This window comes from Lissotriton helveticus, chromosome 6 (assembly GCF_964261635.1).
Source record: "Lissotriton helveticus chromosome 6, aLisHel1.1, whole genome shotgun sequence".
Taxonomy (NCBI): domain Eukaryota; kingdom Metazoa; phylum Chordata; class Amphibia; order Caudata; family Salamandridae; genus Lissotriton; species Lissotriton helveticus.
Genome location: NC_136067.1, coordinates 41,955,965 through 41,980,896, shown reverse-complemented (window position 1 = coordinate 41,980,896; position 24,932 = coordinate 41,955,965). Strand labels below are relative to the sequence as shown.

Here is a 24,932-nt window from a genome sequence, read left to right as displayed (position 1 = left end):
AGAACCTGGCTGTATGCAAATTAGTCTGTCCCTGGCCCAGTGCATCATGGGAACAGGGCAGACCAGACTACAAAAGCCAATTCTTACACTGGGAAGGAAACAAGCTTCCGGGGACCGGTTTCTGGCATTTCAGCCGTCTTCGGCCCGGCTTGCTTGAATCCTGATGGTGCAATGAGCAAGGGACTCACATCTGAGTATACCCTTCCACGCTTAGGGTGGACAAAATAATTTACAACAAGGGGTGGTGATGGACAGAGTCTCTGAATTAAGCAGAGTACTCTCACCCAGTCAAGAGATCAGGGCTAGATCCAACACCGTTTTTTAGCTCATTGCACCATCCCAGTTTCAGAACCTGGCTGTATGCAAATTAGTCTGTCCCTGGCCCAGTGCATCATGGGAACAGGGCAGACCAGACTACAAAAGCCAATTCTTACACTGGGAAGGAAACAAGCTTCCGGGGACCGGTTTCTGCCATTTCAGGCGTCTTCGGCCCGGCTTGCTTGAATCCTGATGGTGCAATGAGCAAGGGACTCACATCTGAGCATACCCTTCCACACTTAGGGTGGACAAAATTATTTACAACAAGGGGTGGTGATGGACAGAGTCTCTGAATTAAGCAGAGTACCCTCACCCAGTCAAGAGATCAGGGCTAGATCCAACACCGTTTTTTAGCTCATTGCACCATCCCAGTTTCAGAACCTGGCTGTATGCAAATTAGTCTGTCCCTGGCCCAGTGCATCATGGGAACAGGGCAGACCAGACTACAAAAGCCAATTCTTACACTGGGCAGGAAACAAGCTTCCGGGGACCGGTTTCTGGCATTTCAGCCGTCTTCGGCCCGGCTTGCTTGAATCCTGATGGTGCAATGAGCAAGGGACTCACATCTGAGCATACCCTTCCACACTTAGGGTGGACAAAATTATTTACAACAAGGGGTGGTGATGGACAGAGTCTCTGAATTAAGCAGAGTACTCTCACCCAGTCAAGAGATCAGGGCTAGATCCAACACCGTTTTTTAGCTCATTGCACCATCCCAGTTTCACAACCTGGCTGTATGCAAATTAGTCTGTCCCTGGCCCAGTGCATCATGGGAACAGGGCAGACCAGACTACAAAAGCCAATTCTTACACTGGGAAGGAAACAAGCTTCCGGGGACCGGTTTCTGGCATTTCAGCCGTCTTTGGCCCGGCTTGCTTGAATCCTGATGGTGCAATGAGCAAGGGACTCACATCTGAGCATACCCTTCCACACTTAGGGTGGACACAATTATTTACAACAAGGGGTGGTGATGGACAGAGTCTCTGAATTAAGCAGAGTACTCTCACCCAGTCAAGAGATCAGGGCTAGATCCAACACCGTTTTTTAGCTCATTGCACCATCCCAGTTTCAGAACCTGGCTGTATGCAAATTAGTCTGTCCCTGGCCCAGTGCATCATGGGAACAGGGCAGACCAGACTACAAAAGCCAATTCTTACACTGGGAAGGAAACAAGCTTCCGGGGACCGGTTTCTGGCATTTCAGCCGTCTTCGGCCCGGCTTGCTTGAATCCTGATGGTGCAATGAGCAAGGGACTCACATCTGAGCATACCCTTCCACACTTAGGGTGGACAAAATTATTTACAACAAGGGGTGGTGATGGACAGAGTCTCTGAATTAAGCAGAGTACTCTCACCCAGTCAAGAGATCAGGGCTAGATCCAACACCGTTTTTTAGCTCATTGCACCATCCCAGTTTCAGAACCTGGCTGTATGCAAATTAGTCTGTCCCTGGCCCAGTGCATCATGGGAACAGGGCAGACCAGACTACAAAAGCCAATTCTTACACTGGGAAGGAAACAAGCTTCCGGGGACCGGTTTCTGGCATTTCAGCCGTCTTCGGCCCGGCTTGCTTGAATCCTGATGGTGCAATGAGCAAGGGACTCACATCTGAGCATACCCTTCCACACTTAGGGTGGACACAATTATTTACAACAAGGGGTGGTGATGGACAGAGTCTCTGAATTAAGCAGAGTACTCTCACCCAGTCAAGAGATCAGGGCTAGATCCAACACCGTTTTTTAGCTCATTGCACCATCCCAGTTTCAGAACCTGGCTGTATGCAAATTAGTCTGTCCCTGGCCCAGTGCATCATGGGAACAGGGCAGACCAGACTACAAAAGCCAATTCTTACACTGGGAAGGAAACAAGCTTCCGGGGACCGGTTTCTGGCATTTCAGCCGTCTTTGGCCCGGCTTGCTTGAATCCTGATGGTGCAATGAGCAAGGGACTCACATCTGAGCATACCCTTCCACACTTAGGGTGGACAAAATTATTTACAACAAGGGGTGGTGATGGACAGAGTCTCTGAATTAAGCAGAGTACTCTCACCCAGTCAAGAGATCAGGGCTAGATCCAACACCGTTTTTTAGCTCATTGCACCATCCCAGTTTCAGAACCTGGCTGTATGCAAATTAGTCTGTCCCTGGCCCAGTGCATCATGGGAACAGGGCAGACCAGACTACAAAAGCCAATTCTTACACTGGGCAGGAAACAAGCTTCCGGGGACCGGTTTCTGGCATTTCAGCCGTCTTCGGCCCAGCTTGCTTGAATCCTGATGGTGCAATGAGCAAGGGACTCACATCTGAGCATACCCTTCCACACTTAGGGTGGACAAAATTATTTACAACAAGGGGTGGTGATGGACAGAGTCTCTGAATTAAGCAGAGTACTCTCACCCAGTCAAGAGATCAGGGCTAGATCCAACACCGTTTTTTAGCTCATTGCACCATCCCAGTTTCAGAACCTGGCTGTATGCAAATTAGTCTGTCCCTGGCCCAGTGCATCATGGGAACAGGGCAGACCAGACTACAAAAGCCAATTCTTACACTGGGAAGGAAACAAGCTTCCGGGGACCGGTTTCTGGCATTTCAGCCGTCTTCGGCCCGGCTTGCTTGAATCCTGATGGTGCAATGAGCAAGGGACTCACATCTGAGCATACCCTTCCACACTTAGGTTGGACACAATTATTTACAACAAGGGGTGGTGATGGACAGAGTCTCTGAATTAAGCAGAGTACTCTCACCCAGTCAAGAGATCAGGGCTAGATCCAACACCGTTTTTTAGCTCATTGCACCATCCCAGTTTCAGAACCTGGCTGTATGCAAATTAGTCTGTCCCTGGCCCAGTGCATCATGGGAACAGGGCAGACCAGACTACAAAAGCCAATTCTTACACTGGGAAGGAAACAAGCTTCCGGGGACCGGTTTCTGGCATTTCAGCCGTCTTTGGCCCGGCTTGCTTGAATCCTGATGGTGCAATGAGCAAGGGACTCACATCTGAGCATACCCTTCCACACTTAGGGTGGACACAATTATTTACAACAAGGGGTGGTGATGGACAGAGTCTCTGAATTAAGCAGAGTACTCTCACCCAGTCAAGAGATCAGGGCTAGATCCAACACCGTTTTTTAGCTCATTGCACCATCCCAGTTTCAGAACCTGGCTGTATGCAAATTAGTCTGTCCCTGGCCCAGTGCATCATGGGAACAGGGCAGACCAGACTACAAAAGCCAATTCTTACACTGGGAAGGAAACAAGCTTCCGGGGACCGGTTTCTGGCATTTCAGCCGTCTTCGGCCCGGCTTGCTTGAATCCTGATGGTGCAATGAGCAAGGGACTCACATCTGAGCATACCCTTCCACACTTAGGGTGGACAAAATTATTTACAACAAGGGGTGGTGATGGACAGAGTCTCTGAATTAAGCAGAGTACTCTCACCCAGTCAAGAGATCAGGTCTAGATCCAACACCGTTTTTTAGCTCATTGCACCATCCCAGTTTCAGAACCTGGCTGTATGCAAATTAGTCTGTCCCTGGCCCAGTGCATCATGGGAACAGGGCAGACCAGACTACAAAAGCCAATTCTTACACTGGGAAGGAAACAAGCTTCCGGGGACCGGTTTCTGGCATTTCAGCCGTCTTCGGCCCGACTTGCTTGAATCCTGATGGTGCAATGAGCAAGGGACTCACATCTGAGCATACCCTTCCACACTTAGGGTGGACAAAATTATTTACAACAAGGGGTGGTGATGGACAGAGTCTCTGAATTAAGCAGAGTACTCTCACCCAGTCAAGAGATCAGGGCTAGATCCAACACCGTTTTTTAGCTCATTGCACCATCCCAGTTTCAGAACCTGGCTGTATGCAAATTAGTCTGTCCCTGGCCCAGTGCATCATGGGAACAGGGCAGACCAGACTACAAAAGCCAATTCTTACACTGGGAAGGAAACAAGCTTCCGGGGACCGGTTTCTGGCATTTCAGCCGTCTTCGGCCCGGCTTGCTTGAATCCTGATGGTGCAATGAGCAAGGGACTCACATCTGAGCATACCCTTCCACACTTAGGGTGGACAAAATTATTTACAACAAGGGGTGGTGATGGACAGAGTCTCTGAATTAAGCAGAGTACTCTCACCCAGTTTTGCAACAAGGGCGGCAACTTTCTTTCTTTTTTTTTTTTTAGCCCAAGGCTCACTCACTCTGAGTAAGGGCCCGGCTCTGGATGCAATAGTAACAATCTGTCTGAGGGCACTGGAGCGCAGTCATTGGAACTAGATTATTGGATTTCAAATCCCAATCAAAACAAGGGAGGGTGAGACAGGCCGCACTAATTGGAAACAGATGCACCCTGTGCACTGCTGCTCGCTCCCACAAGGTGGATGCCGCCACAAGCACGAGTGGGAGGAAAAGTGCACACCGTTTCCAAAAGGTCATCTCCTAGTGTAGCGCATGCGCGCTGCGCTAAGCTCAACCTAAAAAGCAACAAAATACGTATATGTTGTCTATATTTGACTGTTTTTACAACATTTTCATTAAATGAAGCATATAATTCTCTTGATAACAAAAATTGCAAAATGTTAGTTATTAACAAGTACCCTGCACATGAATTCTTTTTCACAAACACTATTATACCAAAGTTTTCATATCCTATCCCAGCTACTACTTTTGTACTATTATGTCATATATACTAAATATATACCACATTCAAAGTCATAAAAAACTCCTCTTTTATTAAAAGGGAAACATGCATAAAATACATATATGGATGTGCATTTGCCATATGGTATAATGCTAATGGCCTCACCACCATCTCTTCTTACCTCCTCGTCCATCTTCCATGTCCAGTCCTTATATGGTTTCTGCCTTCAGACACAGACATATTGTACCAGTCCAAGCAAACACAGGAAACTACCAGCTTCCACCCTAGCTCTAGGGAGTAAGCTCCGCCCTTTCCTGCCTCCCTTGAACATGAGTATTAGGGATGTATGACGGTACAACGCGTACCGTTTCAACGCGTGCTTTTACGACGAGTCTTTAACAACGCAAGTCGTAACCACGACTTGCGTTGGGAGGGCGTGGATAGTGAATAGTATAATTTACTATTCTAACACCAGTCCCCATGGATAGTAGGGAAGTTGTTGGAATAGTAAATATACTATTCGTTATCCTTTAGCGCCCTCCAGCGCAAGTCGTGGTTACGACTTGCGTTGTAAAGGACGCGTCGTAAAAGCACTGCGGGGTAACATCCGTGTTGAAAAGGATGTTCCCCAAGTATTAGTTGTTCTCTTGATCAGGAGGCAAACGGAGTTAGTTCTATTTGGTGACATGCTGTTTCACTGCCTTAGAGACTGATAGAAAATGAAAACGTTTGTGGCAGTCTTTGTGGCTAGCTTTGGGACACCTGTGATTTTTTTTGTCCCTGATTTGCTTACATGGAGCTTTAAAATGCTTCAAAAGCTACTATTGTATAGAGGCTTGCTTGACTCTCTTGCGCCTCAGTGTTGAAAGGGGGCTCTGGGGATTGGTTCCCCCACCTCTGCCTTTTCTGAAAGAAATGATCCCACAGGCTGTGACTGAAGCTTTGCAAAGTATGTAGGTACAAAAGGGGGTGGTGATGGACGGAGCTACTGAACCAATCAAACACTCACCCCCAGTCAACAGATCTGGGTTTAATCCATCATCGTTCTTTAGCCCACTCTGCCACCCCAGTTCAGATATGGCCATATGCAAATCAGTCTGACCCTGTGCCTCATGGGAACAGTCCAGCCCGAACTGCCAAGCCTTGCCTTCCCTGGACCAGAAACAAGCTTCAGAGGAACAGTTTCTGGCATTTCAGCCGTCTTCTGCCCGGCTTGCTTGAATCCAGTGGCAATGCGAGAAAGGGACCCATGTCTGAGCATACCATGCCAACTTATGGCGAACAAAGTGGTACAAAAGGGGGTAGTGATGGACGGAGCATCTGAACCAATCAAACACTCACACCCAGTCAACAGATCTGGGTTTAATCCATCACCGTTCTTTAGCCCACTCTGCCACCCCAGTTCAGACATGGCTATATGCAAATCAGTCTGACCCTGTGCCTCATGAGAACAGTCCAGCCCGAACTGCCAAAGCCATGTCTTCCCTGGACCGGAAACAAGCTTCCGAGGACCGGTTCCTGGCATCTCAGCCGTCTTCTGCCCGGCTTGCTTGAATCCAGTGGCAATGCGAGAAAGGGACCCATGTCTGAGCATACCCTGCCACACTTATGGCGGCCAAAAGCGGTACAAAAGGGGGTGGTGATGGACGGAGCATCTGAACCAATCAAACACTCACACCCAGTCAACAGATTTGGGTTTAATCCATCACCGTTCTTTAGCCCACTCTGCCACCCCAGTTCAGACATGGCTATATGCAAATCAGTCTGACCCTGTGCCTCATGGGAACAGTCCAGCCCGAACTGCCAAGCCATGTCTTCCCTGGACCGGAAACAAGCATCCTAGGACCGGTTTCTGGCATTGCAGCCGTCGTCAGCCCGGCTTGCTTGAATCCAGTGGCAAAGTAAGCAAGGGACTCACATCTGAGCATACTCTGCCAACTTATGGCGGCCAAAAGCGGTACAAAAGGGGGTGGTAATGGACGGAGCATCTGAACCAATCAAACACTCACACCCAGTCAAAAGATCTGGGTTTAATCCATCACCGTTCTTTAGCCCACTCTGCCACCCCAGTTCAGACATGGCTATATGCAAATCAGTCTGACCCTGTGCCTCATGGGAACAGTCCAGCCCGAACTGCCAAGCCATGCCTTCCCTGGACCGGAAACTAGCTTCCTTCCGCTTTGCAAAGTATGTAGGCGGAAGCCTCAATAGGGGTACATAAGGGCTCTTTTTGTGCAAGGGCTGATCTGTCAAAATCCTGCAGCATTTGTGCAACAAATGGCATTCTCATAGCCTGAGCAGGAGGCTTGGCATGCAAACCATCACTTGCATGCCAAATGCAATGCTTATGATTATCACCTTTAATGAAACAGGGGCAATTACAAATGTTATAAAATCATCTTAAAGATTAGGGTACATGTCACATTACTCCCACCAGCTTGACAGACACAACTCTGTAGCATTATTTATTGAATTGATACTATGTTGTTGTTGTGTAATTATATTTTACTTTTGTTCTGTGTTGTTATGTTTTGGTGTGATATTGTTAGGTCAGAGGCACTGCATGTAGTGTGCGGGTTATGGTTTGCATGGCTATTGTGTGAGCTATGGATTGCGCTCCTAGCATAACTTGCACATTTCAGTGGTTTTCTGTTTTAATTTGTAACCATGATGGCACTTAAACTGTGTTTTTAGGTGAATTTTTGATATTTTTAAAACACATACGTTGAAGTGCTAAAACCGAAGCTTACCATAACTCACTTGAACCTTTGGTTTTTCAGTGATTTTCTTTTAATTTAATACCACATCCACGAGTTCCCTCTGCATATGATCCTCATCAAATGTGGCAACTGTTTGGCATGTTTACGGTTCTGTTGGTTTGTCAAGTGTTAGGCAGATCAATCAAGGAGTTGCAAATTTAAAGGGAGTGGGTCAAACATCCTTGCATATTCTAACAACGTTGCTGCCTGATCACAGATTTGACAAAATGTGACAGACCCTTACCAGGCTTAGCTTACATTTCATATATTTATCTTCATGAAAATCCATCAAGGAGGGGCAGAGTTAGACAGGGTGGCTCAAAATGTTTACATTTTCTAGTACCATTGACACAAATTAATGCATGAACATAATATTTGTCAGAGGATTAGTGTTAGAAGGGGCGCTCTCAGAGGGCCAGGTTGTGCTCACCCGACCACCCCAGGACCCACCTCTCCCACAGATCTTACCGAGTATTATCGTGAGGTCCCCACCGGGGAGGACTTCGAGTCTAGGATCGTACACACTGAGCTCACACCACACTCACGAACGGACACCACACCGTAGAATTTCAGTAACAAGTTCTTTATAAGCAGTAAAAGGGAATTAGCACTCTTATGTACAAATGATCGAGGGATCACAAAGTCTTTGAGGATTCGGCAAGAGGGAAGCGGGACAGTCTTTTGCCTTTGGGCCAGTACGAGGCATACCCTGCGCACAGCTCTCAATCCTCGAGCCGGGGGATACGGAAGATGATGGTCGTACTGGCGGCTTCACTCACGTCGGGTCGGCTCAGGTCGTGATGGTAGCGTCGTTGGTCCAGCCGGACCAGAGTACTCCTCGAGCCGCGACGAGGTCAGCAGGGCTCGATCCGGAGAAGTTCTTGAAGAGCCGCGACAGCGTCAGCAGGGCTCTGAGGTCTTTGCAAGGTCGAGCCGCGACAGCGTCAGCAGGGCTCAGATGGTTTCGAGTTCAAGCTCGAGCCGCGACAGCGTCAGCAGGGCTCCGAGGTCTCTGAGAGGACGAGCCGCGACAGCGTCAGCAGGGCTCAGGTGGTTCAGTTCCGTGTTGCGAAGAAGGAGCCGCAACAGCGTCAGCAGGGCTCAGCGATGCAAGGATGAGTTCTTCTTAGGGTCAGCCGCGATCAGATCAGCAGGGCTTTCAGGTCGAAGATACAACTGCCCGCTAGTTGTTGGGCGGGCCTTGATATAGTCCATCGGCCCTTTGATGTCCGGACCCTCACAGGCGGAGGTCTCCTGCCTTGGGGCTGGTCGTTGGGGAGGTCCGGCGGTTGGCTCTTTGATCCTTGGAAGATGCGCCCGGGAATTCCCAGACGCCCAGCAGGGTCTGGAGCCAGCACTCGGGGAGGCCAGAGGTGCAATTGAAACTGGCCCACAGGGGGAGGCCAAAGGTGTGACAGAAACCAGTCTCTCAGGGGAGGCCGGAGGTGCCATCGAAACTCCCTGGCTTATCTCACTCGGGGAGCCCTTTACCCCCCAGCCGGGACTGGCGCGCCTTTGGAGTCTGGGTTTCCCTGGGGCCGGGGTCACGCTAGGCCCAGGGAGTCAGAGATCTCGGGAAGGGAAAATGGCTGCCGGGCCTTGTGGGGCATGCAGGTTCTAGGCGCTCGGAGCCGGGAGTGGGACGGGACAAGCGGGACTGGTCGTCGGTTACGGGGTCTGGGCGTACAGGGGGCAGGACAACCAGGGAGCTCTGGGTGCAGGCTACGCTAATGGGGTGCTGTGCAGGGAACTCTGGGTGCAGGGCTACGCTAATGGGGTGCTGAGGAACGGGGGGAACCACGCCACGAGGCCAGGTCCAACAATTAGCAAGTTAAGACTAACCCAGGAATCTGAAACTTCAAGCAGATCTGACAAAGTCAGCCAAGTTAAAGGGGGAGGGGCCTGTCAAAAATGTGTTCATTTACTAATATCTTGAGTGCTATATCCCCCACCCGTACGAAATTCAGCAGACTCTAACTAAGTATGTTTAGCCTACCCTTAGTATATGGGGCCAGACGTAGGAAGGCCATTATTTCGGCCGTTACCAACCGGTAATAGACTTTTGTTATGTAGGGGGCCAATTTACAGATTCGGTAAATACCGAATCGGTATTTACCGATTCGGTATTTACCGAATCATCATTTACCAATTCGGTATTTACAGAATCGGTAAATGACATGTAGGAAGCACTTTAAACAGTGCTCATGTGCGTTAAGGATTCGTTATTTACCACCAACTATTAGTTGGTGGCAAATAAGGAATACCTCGGTAAATGCAAATCAATGCATTTTCAACTGTGCCATGTGGCAGACATACATGCCCTTAGGGCATGTATGTCTGCCACATGTGCACACAAGCACTAATCCGGGGTGCAACAGGGTTTCAAAGTGACACCCTGCCACCCTTGACTCTTTCACTATTTTACCAAATCGGTATTTACCGATTCGGTAATTGGCAATTATAGATTCGGAAATACCGATTCGGTAATTACCGAATCTTAACAATTCGGTATTTTTTACCGATTTTTTATCTACATAGCAATTACCAATTTGAAAATACCGAATCGGTAAAATTCGGTATTTTCGAATTTACAATTACCTACATCTAGCTCATGGAGTTTCATGCAAATTCGTCAACTGGAAGCACAGAACCAAGGGAAGCAAAATGTGGTAATTTGCTAATCAGCTTCAAATTACGGGGCTTCAATCAAAGAAGAAGGGTTTGTGGACCATATTATGAGGGTTTGTGGACCAAACTTTGGTACCACAAGCTCAAAATTGACAACGGGAGCTAAAACTTGAAAGACTTTAATTTTTTTAAATCTCTGTCCAGGCACTGTGTGCACACATCGGTTCGAGACTTAAGAATCGGATATCTCTGACTTTTAACCCTTTGAAGCTCTCTGACACATAACTATGATGCAAATTTGTTGAAAATTACTGAACAGATTCACACGAAACTAAGGAACGGCGGTTTGGGAACTAAAGTTTTAGTTTCATACTAAGTTGGCTAGCAATCTGTTCGAGATTTCTTTCTGTAGCAAAGATTCCTTTGCAAGATAAATTAGGAAATGCTTCTTTTTTTGACCATCCCTTAAAGTGCCTCACCACCCCCTTGGTGGGTTTGACTCACATTCACTGATATAGAAAACAAACAACATACATTCTATATATTCTCATATGTTTATCTCTTTTTCATACCAGCTAAGTTGATTCCGAGAACGACCACATTTTTATAGACATACATTTTTTGTGATTTTTAATTTTGGGAAAAAAGGGAAACAGATCTGGTTTAACGGATGTATGACGGTACAACGCGTACCGTTACAACGCGTCCCTTTACGACTCCGTTTTAACAACGCAAGTCGTTACAACGACTTGCGTTGGGGGGCGCTGATTGTGAATAGTTTAATTTACTATTCAACACCAGTCCCCGTGGATAGTAGGGAAGGTGTTGGATAGTAAATTAAACTATCCCCTCTCCTAGAGCGCCCTCCAGCGAAAGTTGTTGTAATGACTTTCATTGTTAAAACTGCGTCGTAACGGTACCGCGTTGTAGCGGTTTCGTTGTAAAGGATGTTTCCCCGTTTAACAATACAAGTTTTTCTCAATAAAAATATAAAAAGAGAGCCTAAAATTGTGCTATTAGAAATGAATAACTTTTTTGCAATAATTCTGTGTATCTCAGTTGTGCTTAGTGCAGCAGAACACCCTGATAGACAGCAAACAATGCAACGCTAAAGACTGGTGACAAGGACTGATGGCTCCCTGCCCCTCTGATGGCTTTCATAGAGGTTGCAGAGGGATTACTGACCTCTTCAGCGTCCTCCCCTCTTTGTTTTTCAGCAGTGGACTGCCCTTCAAGACCAGCATTTGGATGGTTCTGCATCACTGAGACTTTGAAGCTGTATTTTCTTCAGCTAACCCTACTGAGCCATTGATTTCACAAAATGCACATCACGTATTTGGCCTGCATTTGTTTTTCACCCGGTCGAACGGTGAAAGTTTTCAGACGATGGATTCAGATGGGAGCCTTGGATCACTAGTTTACAAAATTTCAAGCCATCAGAAAAGTTGAAAAAACTTTGCTTCTTCAAAACAGAAAGGCGTGGCATAAAATATACTGTCTCTTTTGCTGCAGAGCTCTGTGTCGGGGTTCGCAATGGTCTATGCGAGAAAGTCAAAAACTATTTGAAAGTGGAGCAATGCAGTCTCATGAACCAATCAAACCTCTGTAATAGCCCGTATGGATCCACGTCTCATGGCCAATCAACCCTCTGTAATAGCCCGTAAGGATCCACGTCTCATTACCAATCAACCCTCTGTAATAGCCCGTATGGATGCATGTCTCATGAACCAATCAAAACTCTGTAATAGCCCGTAAGGATCCACGTCTCATTACCAATCAACCCTCTGTAATAGCCCGTATGGATCCACGTCTCATGACCAATCAACCCTCTGTAATAGCCCGTAAGGGTCCACGTCTCATGACCAATCAACCCTCTGTAATAGCCCGTAAGGATCCACGTCTCATGACCAATCAACCCTCTGTAATAGCCCGTATGGATCCACGTCTCATGACCAATCAAACCTCTGTAATAGCCCGTAAGGATCCACGTCTCATGACCAATCAACCCTCTGTAATAGCCCTTAAGGATCCACGTCTCATGACCAATCAACCCTCTGTAATAGCCCGTAAGGATCCACATCTCATGACCAATCAACCCTCTGTAATATCCCTTAAGGATCCACGTCTCATGACCAATCAACCCTCAGTAATAGCCCGTATGGATCCACATCTCATGACCAATCAAACCTCTGTAATAGCCCGTAAGGATCCACGTCTCATGACCAATCAAACCTCTGTAATAGCCCGTATGGATCAACCTCTCATGACCAATCAACCCTCTGTAATAGCCCGTATGGATCCACGTCTCATGACCAATCAACCCTCTGTAATAGCCCTTAAGGATCCACGTCTCATGACAATCAAACCTCTGTAATAGCCCGTAAGGATCCACATCTCATGAACAATCAACCCTCTGTAATAGCCCGTATGGATCCACGTCTCATGACCAATCAAACCTCTGTAATAGCCCGTATGGATCCACGTCTCATGACTAATCAACCCTCTGTCATAGCCCGTAAGGATCCACGTCTCATGAACCAATCAAACCTCTGTAATAGCCCGTAAGGATCCACGTCTCATGACCAATCAACCCTCTGTAATAGCCCATATTGATCCACGTCGCATGACCAATCAACCCTCTGTAATAGCCCGTAAGGATCCACGTCTCATGAACCAATGAAACCTCTGTAATAGCCCGTAAGGATCCACGTCTCATGACCAATCAACCCTCTGTAATAGCCCGTATGGATCCACGTCTCGTGACCAATCAACCATCTGTAATAGCCCGTAAGGATCCACGTCTCATGACCAATCAAACCTCTGTAATAGCCCGTAAGGATCCACGTCTCATGACCAATCAACCCTCTGTAATAGCCCGTAAGAATCCACGTCTCATGACCAATCAGCCCTCTGAAATAGCCCGTAAGGATCCACATCTCATGACCAATCAGCCCTCTGTAATAGCCCGTAAGGATCCACATCTCATGACCAATCAGCCCTCTGTAATAGCCCGTAAGGATCCACATCTCATGACCAATCAACCCTCTGTAATAGCCCGTATGGATCCATGTCTCATGACCAATCAACCCTCTGTAATAGCCCGTATGAATCCACGTCTCATGACCAATCAACCCTCTGTAATAGCCCGTATGGATCTACGTCTCATGACCAATCAACCCTCTGTAATAGCCCGTATGAATCCACGTCTCATGACCAATCAACCCTCTGTAATAGCCCGTATGAATCCACGTCTCATGACCAATCAACCCTCTGTAATAGCCCGTATGAATCCACGTCTCATGACCAATCAACCCTCTGTAATAGCCCATAAGGATCCACGTCTCATGACCAATCAACCCTCTGTAATAGCCCGTATGGATCCACCTCTCATGACCAATCAACCCTCTGTAATAGCCTGTATGGATCCACGTCTCATGACCAAACAACCCTCTGTAATAGCCCGTATGGATCCACGTCTCATGACCAATCAACCCTCTGTAATAGCCCGTAAGGATCCACGTCTCATGACCAATCAACCCACTGTAATAACCCGTATGGATCCACGTCTCATGACCAATCAACCCTCTATAATAGCCCGTATGGATCCACGTCTCATGACCAATCAACCCACTGTAATAGCCCGTAAGGATCCACGTCTCATGACCAATCAACCCTCTGTAATAGCCCGTATGGATCAACCTCTCATCACCAATCAACCCTCTGTAATAGCCCGTATGGATCCACGTCTCATGACCAATCAATCCTCTGTAATAGCCCGTATGGATCCACGTCTCATGACCAATCAACCCTCTGTAATAGCCCGTAAGGATCCACGTCTCATGACCAATCAATCCTCTGTAATAGCCCGTATGGATCCACGTCTCATGACCAATCAACCCTCTGTAATAGCCCGTAAGGATCCACGTCTCATGGCCAATCAACCCTCTGTAATAGCCCATATGGATCCACGTCTCATGACCAATCAATCCTCTGTAATAGCCCGTATGGATCCACGTCTCATGACCAATCAATCCTCTGTAATAGCCCGTAAGGATCCACGTCTCATGACCAATCAACCCTCTGTAATAGCCCGTATGGATCCACGTCTCATGACCAATCAACCCTCTGTAATAGCCCGTATGGATCCACGTCTCATGACCAATTAACCGTCTGTAATAGCCCGTATGGATCCACGTCTCATGACCAATTAACCCTCTGTAATCGCCCGTAAGGATCCACGTCTCATGACCAATCAACCCTCTGTAATAACCTGTATGGATCCTGGGCTCCTAAGAAATTGGCATGGGTGGGTCCAGTGTGCCAAGAATCGCAGAGAGCTTAAAACATGAAAACTTTGAAATGTACCACTAAAGCTGTGATGTTTCACTTGTACTTTACTAATCGCTACTCTTAAACAATAGATGAAAATTTGTTTTCCCACTGACGACATTGATTAAAAAATGTACAGGGGTCTCCGAGCCAGTTAGTGGATTTGTGGTAATCGGAAGGGTAAACCTGCCTCTGCGATCGCAGGATAGTCATGGACCTATGAAGAGATTCTCTATATCAGTGCCTAATGGAGGAGGCAGGGAGCGTCCACCAATCCTGAAAGAACAAACAAAATGGAAAGAGGCATCAGATTGGTTACATTCTCTGCACCTTAGGAAAACAACAAGTCCATTGCTTCTGGTAAAAGGAGTCCATCCTTTCTTAATAATCAGTTGGAGTTTCACTCTGTGCAAAACACACCATTATCAGCACATCCACCTCCTTTTCTACAAGAAGGATTACTTCCAGAAAAGTCAGCACCTTAATTGAAAAGGGAGTGAGCTGAAGCACACAACCTCCACAATTGGCAAAAAGAAGGAAAACATGTTGTTGAAAAAGCTTCAACTTCTAAAGCCTCAGAAAACCAGGGAGTCACTTACCTGGAAATTGATGAGGCACCCAAGGGGAGAAAAAAGAGTGAAAGCACATTTTGTGACCAAGTGCAGCAGAGAGGACTCTCTGGCTTATACTCGTTTGGAACTACTAGCATGAGCAAGCGCCTGAATCACAAGTAGTCATGAGCAGGAAAAAAAAGAATGTCTTCCAGGGGACATTCTTTGGGCAAATGAGGAGTCACATCCACCGCTGACCGTGTTTGCCTCCTGTTGCAGGACATGCAAAAAGATACTCTGTTCTGGAAGAATAAAACAGAGTCATGCCCACTTTAATGAACACACTACCACAATAACAAGTGTGCAAATATGCAAGGTTAAGGAAAACAAAGGTGACATGCTGTGCCAATAGGTAATCAAAGATAAGTTACAATAAAATGAAAACATGGGTTATTTGACACTTGCCATCAATGTTTGACCAAGTCCGCAATTAACCACTGTTTTCATGTCCTTAAAAAGAGGTAAATGAAAACAAAAACGTTTAGCTTATAAATACGGATGTATGACGGTACAACGCGTGCTTTTACAACGCGTACCGTTACCACGCAGGTTTTACAACGCAAGTCGTTACAACGACTTGCGTTGGGGGCGCTGGATAGTGAATATTTTAATTTACTATTCCAACTCCAGTCCACGTGGATAGTAGGGAAGGAGTTGGATAGTAAAATAAACTATTCCCTATCCTACAGCGCCCTCCAGCGCAAGTCGTTGTAACGACTTGCGTTGTAAAACCTGCGTGGTAATGGTACCACGTTGTAAAAGTTTCGTGGTAAAGGATGTTTCCCATAAATACAAGTACCATAAAAAATATTAGAAAATAAAAAAGCACAATCAACATACAAACACACACACGCCTGAATGCCGTGCTCTGTGGATGAAATTCACTGAACGAAATCACAGATAACATCCAAGGGGCTGATTATCAGTTTGGTAGTCCGCCTGCCGCTATTGCATCGGATTCACCGCCTCCAACTTTGCAGTCTGCCCGCCATATCACGCCGCCTCTGTTGAATATCAGAGGTGGCGGTTGGGGAAAAACAGCTGTCATAGGGCAGTACTGAGAAGCTTCACTGCTGTCTGAATTGCAAGTTGGCTTTTCGACAAACTGACTGTGGCGGTGGGACCACCTGCTTCGAGTCGGCAGAATCTAAGGTGTAGTGGCGCATACTCGCGCATTTCCTTTTCTTCCCTTCATTCTCTAATGTGGTCCCCATTCTCCAGGTCGCCCCTTCACAGCAGTATCTTGACCCCAAAGAAAACAACCATTTGGGCGTCTAAATCCAGGTAACTCTACTTGGCTCATACCGTCCAAACTTCAGCAAAAGTAGGTATTTTTTCACAGGAGTCATGCATATGTGTATATGCGATACTTGTGCAGTCAAAATATACAAGCATGGATCGACGAATTTGAAAAAACATTCACTACTGTCAGAAAGACCGCTGCTGGCCCATCGTAAACATAATAATACCTTGGACGGGAGACCGCGGCTGCGGTGGACTTCATCGTACCGCTGCCTTTGCTGTACGACAGTCGGTCCATCAAACTCGTAATCAGGACTTGTTATGTTTCTGGCTCAAACGTGTTTTTCCCACTGGAGGTTGGGTATGGGTAGGTATAGTGTTATGGTCGTTAACGGAACAAATCTAGAAATTCACTGAAAAAAAGGTTGCATTGATATTATAGCAAACACAAAAAGAAGATGGACAGAGCGCTGAAACTTTTCAGATACTCACCCCCAGTCACAGATCTGGGTTGAACCCATCATCATTCTTTGGCTCACTTTGCCACCCCAGTTCAGACCTAGCTACATGCAAATCAGTCTTCACCCTGTGCCTCATGGGAGCAGTCGAGCCCAAACCGCCAAGCCAGGTCTTCACTGGATTGAAAACAAGCATCCTGGGACCGGGTTCAGGGTAACACCCCTCATCAGCCAGGCTAGCTTGAATCCAGTGGCAAAGTGAGCAAGGGACCCATGTCTGAGCATACCCTGCCAACTTAGGGCGAACAAAGCAAACACAAAGAGATGATGGACGGAGCAGTAAAACATTTCAGACACTCACCCCAAGTCACAGATCTGGGTTGAATCCATCATCATTGTTTAGCTCACTTTGCCACCCCAGTTCAGACCCAACTTTATGCAGATCAGTCTTGACCCTGTGCCTAATGGGAACAGTCCAGCCCGAACTGCCAAGCCAGGTCTTCACTGGACTGGAAACAAACATCCAGGGACCGGTTTTGGGGTAACATTGCTTATTACAACTATATAAAAGCTAGCAATATCAAATAGAACAACATACTTAAAACAATATTATATACAAAAAAGATATTCTTACCTTTGATATTCTGTTTCACAGTATTTTTATAGTGACAATATTTTTGATACAATATTCACGTCACATGATATTTCTCAATCTATGTTTGTGTTATTCACTGCCCTGATATACTTACATTTTTAACCCATTCTTGACGTCCGAGCACCTCTGTAAATGCACACTTCTCAAAAACGGCTGAATCGATTTACACCAACTAATGAAAAGCAGGCTTTCTAATTAAAGTTCTAATTTTCTGCCAAATGTGGTGTAGTTTTGTTGAGCTGTTTTTTTTCTGTATTGTTTCCAATATTTCCTATGGGAATTACTATAGGGAATTGTTTTAGGATCCTCCTTTTTCCTTGGCCCCTGCTGACAGATCACCCTGAAACTTCTCAGGAAGGAGCCGAGGTGGATGAACTTATTAGTCAGAAGGTTTTTGATGATTCATTCAATTCAATACCATTCATCAAATGGTTTGAAAGTTATTTGCTAAATAAAAAGGCTGTTCCTATGGAAACTCTGAGGTACCTATTGCTGCTCCAGTTTCATGTATACATATTGTATATGTGTTTTCACAGAAATAAACAATTTTAAAGTGAAGCTATTGTAAGGATTGATTTTAAGACCTTTCACAAATCCTCAGAATTTTATTTAAAAACACAGTTAAAATAGAGCACTGGTTGTGTATTAAAACCCCAAAAACACAAAAATGTGCAAGTCATTATTGTATATGCAAACCATAGCTTGCACACGTGCCGTGCAAACTATAACTTGTATATCAAATGCAATGTTCTTGTTGTGGAAAAAAGGAATTGTGTAGTATTTTGTTTATTGCTGATGGTGAGTTATATACATAAGGACAATTTCCATCTGCATGATTAGACGTCCCTGCCTCGATTTCTGGAAAGGCAAACTTTACAGAGAAGGCAAAATCTTTCTTCTTTGCATCAGCCACAATACTATTTGCGGATCACATCCAAAATCCGATCAGATGATGAGTACATTGAAAATATACTTTTCCCAATAAAGAGGCCTGGACATGATCTGTCATTCGGGAAACATCCTTTACGGCGCAACTTTTACAACGCTGTGCCTTTACAATGCAGGTTTTTCAACGCAAGTCATTACAACGAATTGCGCTGGGGGCGCTCTAGGATAGGTAATAGTTTTAATTTACTATCCAAAACCTTCCCTACTATCCACGGGGACTGGAGTTGGAATAGTAAATTAAACTATTCACTATCCAGCGCCCCCCAACGCAAGTCGTTGTAACGACTTGCGTTGAAAAACCTGTGTTGTAAAAGCATGCGTAGTAAAAGCATGCGTTGAAACAACGTACATCCCTGTCATTCTTATTCCATGAAGTTACAGCCTACCTTCCCCTCCCAAAAACATATTTCTTATAACGCAAGCAAACACCTAGGAACGAGAAAGACATTTGTCCCATATAATATAGAAGCCATCGAATGCAGGGGCATAAGGCAGTGCCATGCAGCCCTGGCACCATGGGGGGCCCCCAACCCATCAAGATACCCCCCAGTAATTCAGTGAATGAATATTTGTGAGATATGGGAGACTCAGTCAGCTCATCACATTTTGCAGCACCCCTCCTCCCCCATCATTTTGCGTTACGCCACTGATCGAGTCACCCCAGGTCTTAAATATTATCCATTAAAATCCCTTTGTTCTTGATTTTTCATTCAATATTTAAGTGAAGAAATGTAATGCCCTCCACTGAAACTGAAAAACAAATATATGTATCAGTAAAATAGCTATAGTTTGTAAATTATTAAAATACAACCCAATCCCTCCTGAAACAGCAAGAAAGCAAGTAGCTCCTTACCCTTGTAAGAGTACTCATCAGAAGAGGGTAGTCTTATTAACCCGTTTGCTGCTTCGAACGTTCAGCGCCAGTGCTGAACGTTCGAAGAAATGGGTGCGGCCGCGGCGGCCGTTGGACGTGCGCAGCACCAGGGAGGTAGCTCGCGCGACGTCCAACAGCCGACGGCAGCAGCGAACGGGTTAAGATATAAGCAGTATACCAGTAATTTTAGCTTGGTTGTGTTAGTCAAACCACACTGATCACTGCCCTTCCTTTGAGATGGATCAGTCTCCTCTACAGAGGGTGTTATGCAATGGAGTAGTCACAGACCTCTTATCTGGAGTGTGGGGATCTTTGTGTTTAGATTTGTGCGTTGTCTCCTCATCATCATCATAACTTTATTCAGTACTTTTCAGTATCATAAAAGTGCAATACAAACACAACTAAAAAAGCATTAAAATATTAAAAACATGACTCTCCATGTAAATAATTGAGTTAAAATATATCGTGAAAGTGACCAATTAAACCAATTTCATCCATACACATAACTCATTTAAAGTGCAACGGTGGACCTGTGGTCTGCATTATTTATGGGAGGACCCCCAGCAGACTTTTCCTTATTTTTAATACCTGCCATAAGTGAGAGGACATAACACAGCACACATAAGGGGCATGTAAACGTTCTAAAAATAAAAGTGCTGGTCTGCACTGCCTTAAGTGTTTTGAGTGCAGGTAAGATATATCTCTTCCTCGGAATTTCATAGAATTTACAAAAAAATACTATGTGCAAATTGGTTATGGATGTCACGGTGTCGCATGGGCATACAGCTATCTCTGACAGGGAGTGACAGTTATTTGGGAACCCTACCATCAACTGGAGCATAGTTGCCCTGAATCAGGTCAGAATAAACTTTGTTGGTCGTTGCATACCAGGGTCAGATATAGTTTCAAGGCCTCCTGTGCCGCTAGCCTGTTGTACATGATTACAGACAATTTTGCACCCTCGCCCACCCTTCTCTTTCCCATGAAATTGTTCTGGGCACGTTGTTTCAACTGATCCTTGTCTAACGTTTCACAGACTTGAGGATTCTTAAAAGGATTTGGTAGGCCGATCCCCTCGCATATAGTTTAATTACTATCCAACACCTTCCCTACTATCCACGGGGAATGGAGTTGGAATAGTAAATTAAACTATTCACTATCCAACACCCCCCAACGCAAGTCGTTGTAATGACTTGCGTTGTAAAACCTGCGTCGTAATGGCATGCGTTGTAAAAGCATGCGTTGAAACGTCATACATCCAGATTTGACATATCTCAGCCAAGGGATTTGCAACGCGTGTTCTTATTTAGGCGCATCACTGAGAATTAATTTGTTCATTCCCAGATCATGTGCCAGAGCAATATAGGAGCCATCTTTAGTCGATCAGAGATATACGGGTTCTAGGTTCAGTGGTTCGTTGAAGGGGCAGAACGCCACCTTCGGAACACGCGGCGTGTTGGCCCAGCTCCCGTGACCTTACCCATCTCTGTTGTTAGCTTTATCCCATTCTCTAGGTTACTGACGTGGGCACCTCAGAGCCTGCATCTTACTATGTATTCCAGGCCCTCCCTTAACTTTGTGCCCAGGTCTTGATTCAGTCCCCTGTAAGACTGAGCATGCGCAGAGGCCATCTTGTTGACAGATAAGTGTTTGTACTGGAAGGAGGATCATCTTCTATTTAACAGATTTGTCTACAATAGAGGACCGGAACATGTATCTGAATTGTAGGTTTAATAGGTTCCCTGCCCCCGTTATTGTGGTATCCTATAAGAACTTGCCACACGACAAAGTATTCTTTGTGTTTGTAAATGACGCTCTGGGCACCCATATTACCTTGCAGGGGATTGGATTTTCAGTATTGTGAGAGAGAATGTTGAAATATTTGAAAGGTGTAACCAGTGTTTGTGATCATTAAGATAGGTGTATATATTTACTATTTAGTGTTTCAAAATAATGTGTTTTTTAGATGTAAATAATTTAAATATTGTAGTCTAATTTTGAATGAAATGGGTACATGAGATTATTGATTTGTAAATGAAATGTCTGTTGAGAAATAGTTGTAGTAATGTAAAGTCGTGTAACTGTACAACAGAGTAAACTTCTATAGGTACTTAACTCCTGTTTTTCAGACTAGATGTTTTAGTTACAGATGTGCATTGCTTACCTGCGTACATTGTAATAAACTTTGCACAACACAGGATAATCTGTACTTCTGTGTCTTCCTTTAGCTAAATTTTCTGATCTTCATCAGAGTTCTCTGCATCATCGTCTCCAAGCTGCAAGCCAACCTCATGTGCAAGACGGACACAAAATGTAGGTGAGTGAGAGGTGGCTTGATGTGATGGTGCACCCACGGATGTAAGTTGTTACAACGCATGCTTTTACCACGCATGCTTTTACAACGCAGGTTTTTCAACGCAAGTCGTTACATTGACTTGCGTTGGGGGGCGCTGGATAGTGAATAGTTTAATTTACTATTCCAACTCCAGTCCCCGTGGATAGTAGGGAAGGTGTTGGATAGTAAATTAAACTATTTTTTTTTTCTTTTTTTATCCTCATATTGCGAAAATTTTATGTATATGGAAAATTTGGTTTCTGCCTCTGAAGCTTTTTTTGTACCGTCACTGCCCAATGGTCTCTCTCGTCTTGGGAGTTTTCCCTTATCTTGCTCGGTCAGAGGAGTTCCTTTGCCATTTACATATAAACATATCTGTAGTCGAGAGGAGGGGAGCTAGCCACCTTGGCTACTCTATGAGTATCATACTCAATATCCAGATTATGCTTTCGCTTTAATCATAGGACAGTGTGTTCTGCCCTTTCCTCAGAGGTCAGATGTTTTTCCATGATTTCCCAATATTTAAACCTCTTGCTAGTTTTCCCCCTTCTATCTAGTTTATTTATCTTGATAGCTGAGTTCATCCACTCTCCATGCGTCGGGGGTGAGTAAATTAAAACTATTACCTATCCTAGAGCGCCCCCCAGCGCAATTTGTTGTAATGACTTACGTTGAAAAACCTGCGTTGTAAAAGTACTGCGTGGTAAAAGTTACGTCGTAAAGGATGTTTCCCGCACCCACTGTTGCCATGAGATGCAGATTGTGAGAGCAGCTTTCATGCCTACCACTGTTGTCTGTCAGTTGGAGCAGCATTACTTTTCCACAGGTACCAGCCTGAGCTGCTCTGCCAGGGTTCCTTCTGAGGGTGCAAGCAACACCTGGTGCCCGCCTGGTGCCACGCAGAGCGAGGCTTGGAATATGCATCTCGTTCACCAGGAGCACCACAGGCGCAAAACTCCTCTGGTTGTGCAGGTGTACGCGAGTCACTGCTGAATGCAGTCTACAAGAATCTTTCTAAGATTTTTTAGTCGGAATTCAGTATGGATAGAGGTAGGGAGTGTCTGGTGGTGGATGAAAGAGGCATGAGGTGGAATCAAGACTACACAGCCTGGGTATTCGATACCCAGGCCTCTGAAATCAGCTCTGGCAGATTCCTGAGCAAAACTTTGGGTCCTGCACTTATTCTTTTACAGATTAGGCACTGCCTCAAACCCAAAACTGATTGTCTGGAAAGTCCACTTCTGAGTTTAAAAATACACTTTTATCCCATATTTTAAGAGAACAATTTGTCAAGACATTTGTCCATGTGTCTTGCGGCCCACGCTTCCGCCCACGTGGCGGTAAATGGATTATCGTGAGAGGTGGAGGGCGAGATCCAGCAATTACTGGATAACCTGTCACCACCACAGAGGAGCAGAAATGATGAATCACAGCAGGATATTGAATTAATAAAATATGAGAAATCAAAGGGAAGAAAGAATCGACCCCAACGCCGTTTCTGCACATGGACTGCGACACTGGTGTTTCCAACTTTTTTTTAAATAAGTGCATGGTCTGTGCTTCTAATGGTCTTATGCAAAGTTTTACCAGCAAACTCATTGTTCTAAACAATCTAAAGGCACTGTTGTTATGTTATGTTATATGTTATGTTATGTTATGTTATGTTATGTTATGTTATGCTATGTTATGTTATGTTATGTTATGTTATGTTATGTTATGTTAAAAAGACTTATAAAGAGTATGGCTGCTCCAGCAACGGAATTTCCACCCTACAACAAGCATTCAGGGTACCACGTGGCGAAAATTAAACAGAGAGGAAAGCACTGGCAAAATTCAAATTTCTATGGGCCTCATTTATGAAAAGTGACGCATAGCTGCATGACAACAGCGATGCGTCACTTTTCATTGCGCCCTCCTTGCGACACCAATGATGCGTCATATTTAAAGTATGACGCATCGTGTCGCAAGGAGTTACAGATACGTCAGTATTTCTGACGTATCTGTAGGCGCAAAAGTGACGCATTGCTGGAGTGTGTCACAAAAGTGACGCAACTCCAGCAATGTGTCCTCTCACATGGGGCAAGCCCCATGTGAAAGGGCCTGCGTCAGTCTTACGCCTGCTGTGAGGCAGGCGTAAGATTTTGACGCATTAGCGTCCAAGAAATGGCGCAGTGAAATCTCCTAGATTTCACTGCGTCACTTGTACGACCCTTTCTTGCGTCAATACGCCCCCCTTGCATACATTATACCTGGCGCAGGTATAATTTGGCGCAGGGGTTTACAAAGTGACGCATCTACCTAGATGCGTCACTTTGTAAATATGGTGCAACAAGGCGCATTTTTTACGCCACTGGTGCGTCACAAAAAGTGACGCACCAGTGGCGTAAAAGTGACGCACGGCCTCATAAATGAGGCCCTATGTATATCTGTATTTAATTAGGAGGGTGTTTTGACCTTGCATTCCAGCACAACATGACAGTAATTCATGGTGGCCCAGAAGGGGTTCATTGAGCAACAATCACAGAGCCCCCTGATCATGGGGTAAAAAGGCTACAGCCCCTCCCCCAGCTTCACGTGCCATGGCCTGGGCTGCTGCTTTGTGGGGGGCTGACTCACTGACGGTTCTCAGCTGTCAAGGCTCTTCCTCTGGTATGTATGTCACTACAACACATACTTTTACAACGCATACCTTTACAACGCATTTTTTACAACGCAACATCCATTACAACGCATTCCATTACAACGCATGTCATTACAACGCATCTTTAAAAACTACCTTTACAACGCATTCCACTACAACGCATACTACCTTTACAATGCATACCATTACAACGCATGCCATTACATTGCATGTATGGTAAGTATTCGACAGTGTAGGGGTAAAATTAACTATTCTAACTGCAGGGGGTGCAACAGTAGGGTAAGTGTTGGATAGTGTAGGGGTAAAAATTACTATTCTAACTCCAGCGGGGTGCAACAGTAGGGTAAGTGTTGGATAGTGTAGGGGTTAAAATTACTATTCTAACTCCAGGGGGTGCAACAGTAGGGTAATTGTTGGATAGAGTAAGGGTACTATGTGTATGCGTTGTAATGGTATGCATTTTAATGACTGCGTTGCAATGACATTCGTTGTAGTGGTAT

General features: G+C 45.5%; 1 protein-coding gene across 1 annotated transcript in view; it reads left to right on the top strand.

The window, feature by feature from the left end:
• Positions 1 to 21,777, top strand: part of GLP1R (glucagon like peptide 1 receptor) — a 730,702-nt gene extending 708,925 nt beyond the window's left edge. Inside the window, exon 9 of the mRNA XM_078647341.1 lies at positions 21,685 to 21,777. Coding sequence (XP_078503467.1) covers positions 21,685 to 21,777 — 93 coding nt within the window. The remainder of the gene's footprint in view (positions 1 to 21,684) is intronic.
• The last annotated feature ends 3,155 nt before the right edge of the window (positions 21,778 to 24,932 follow it).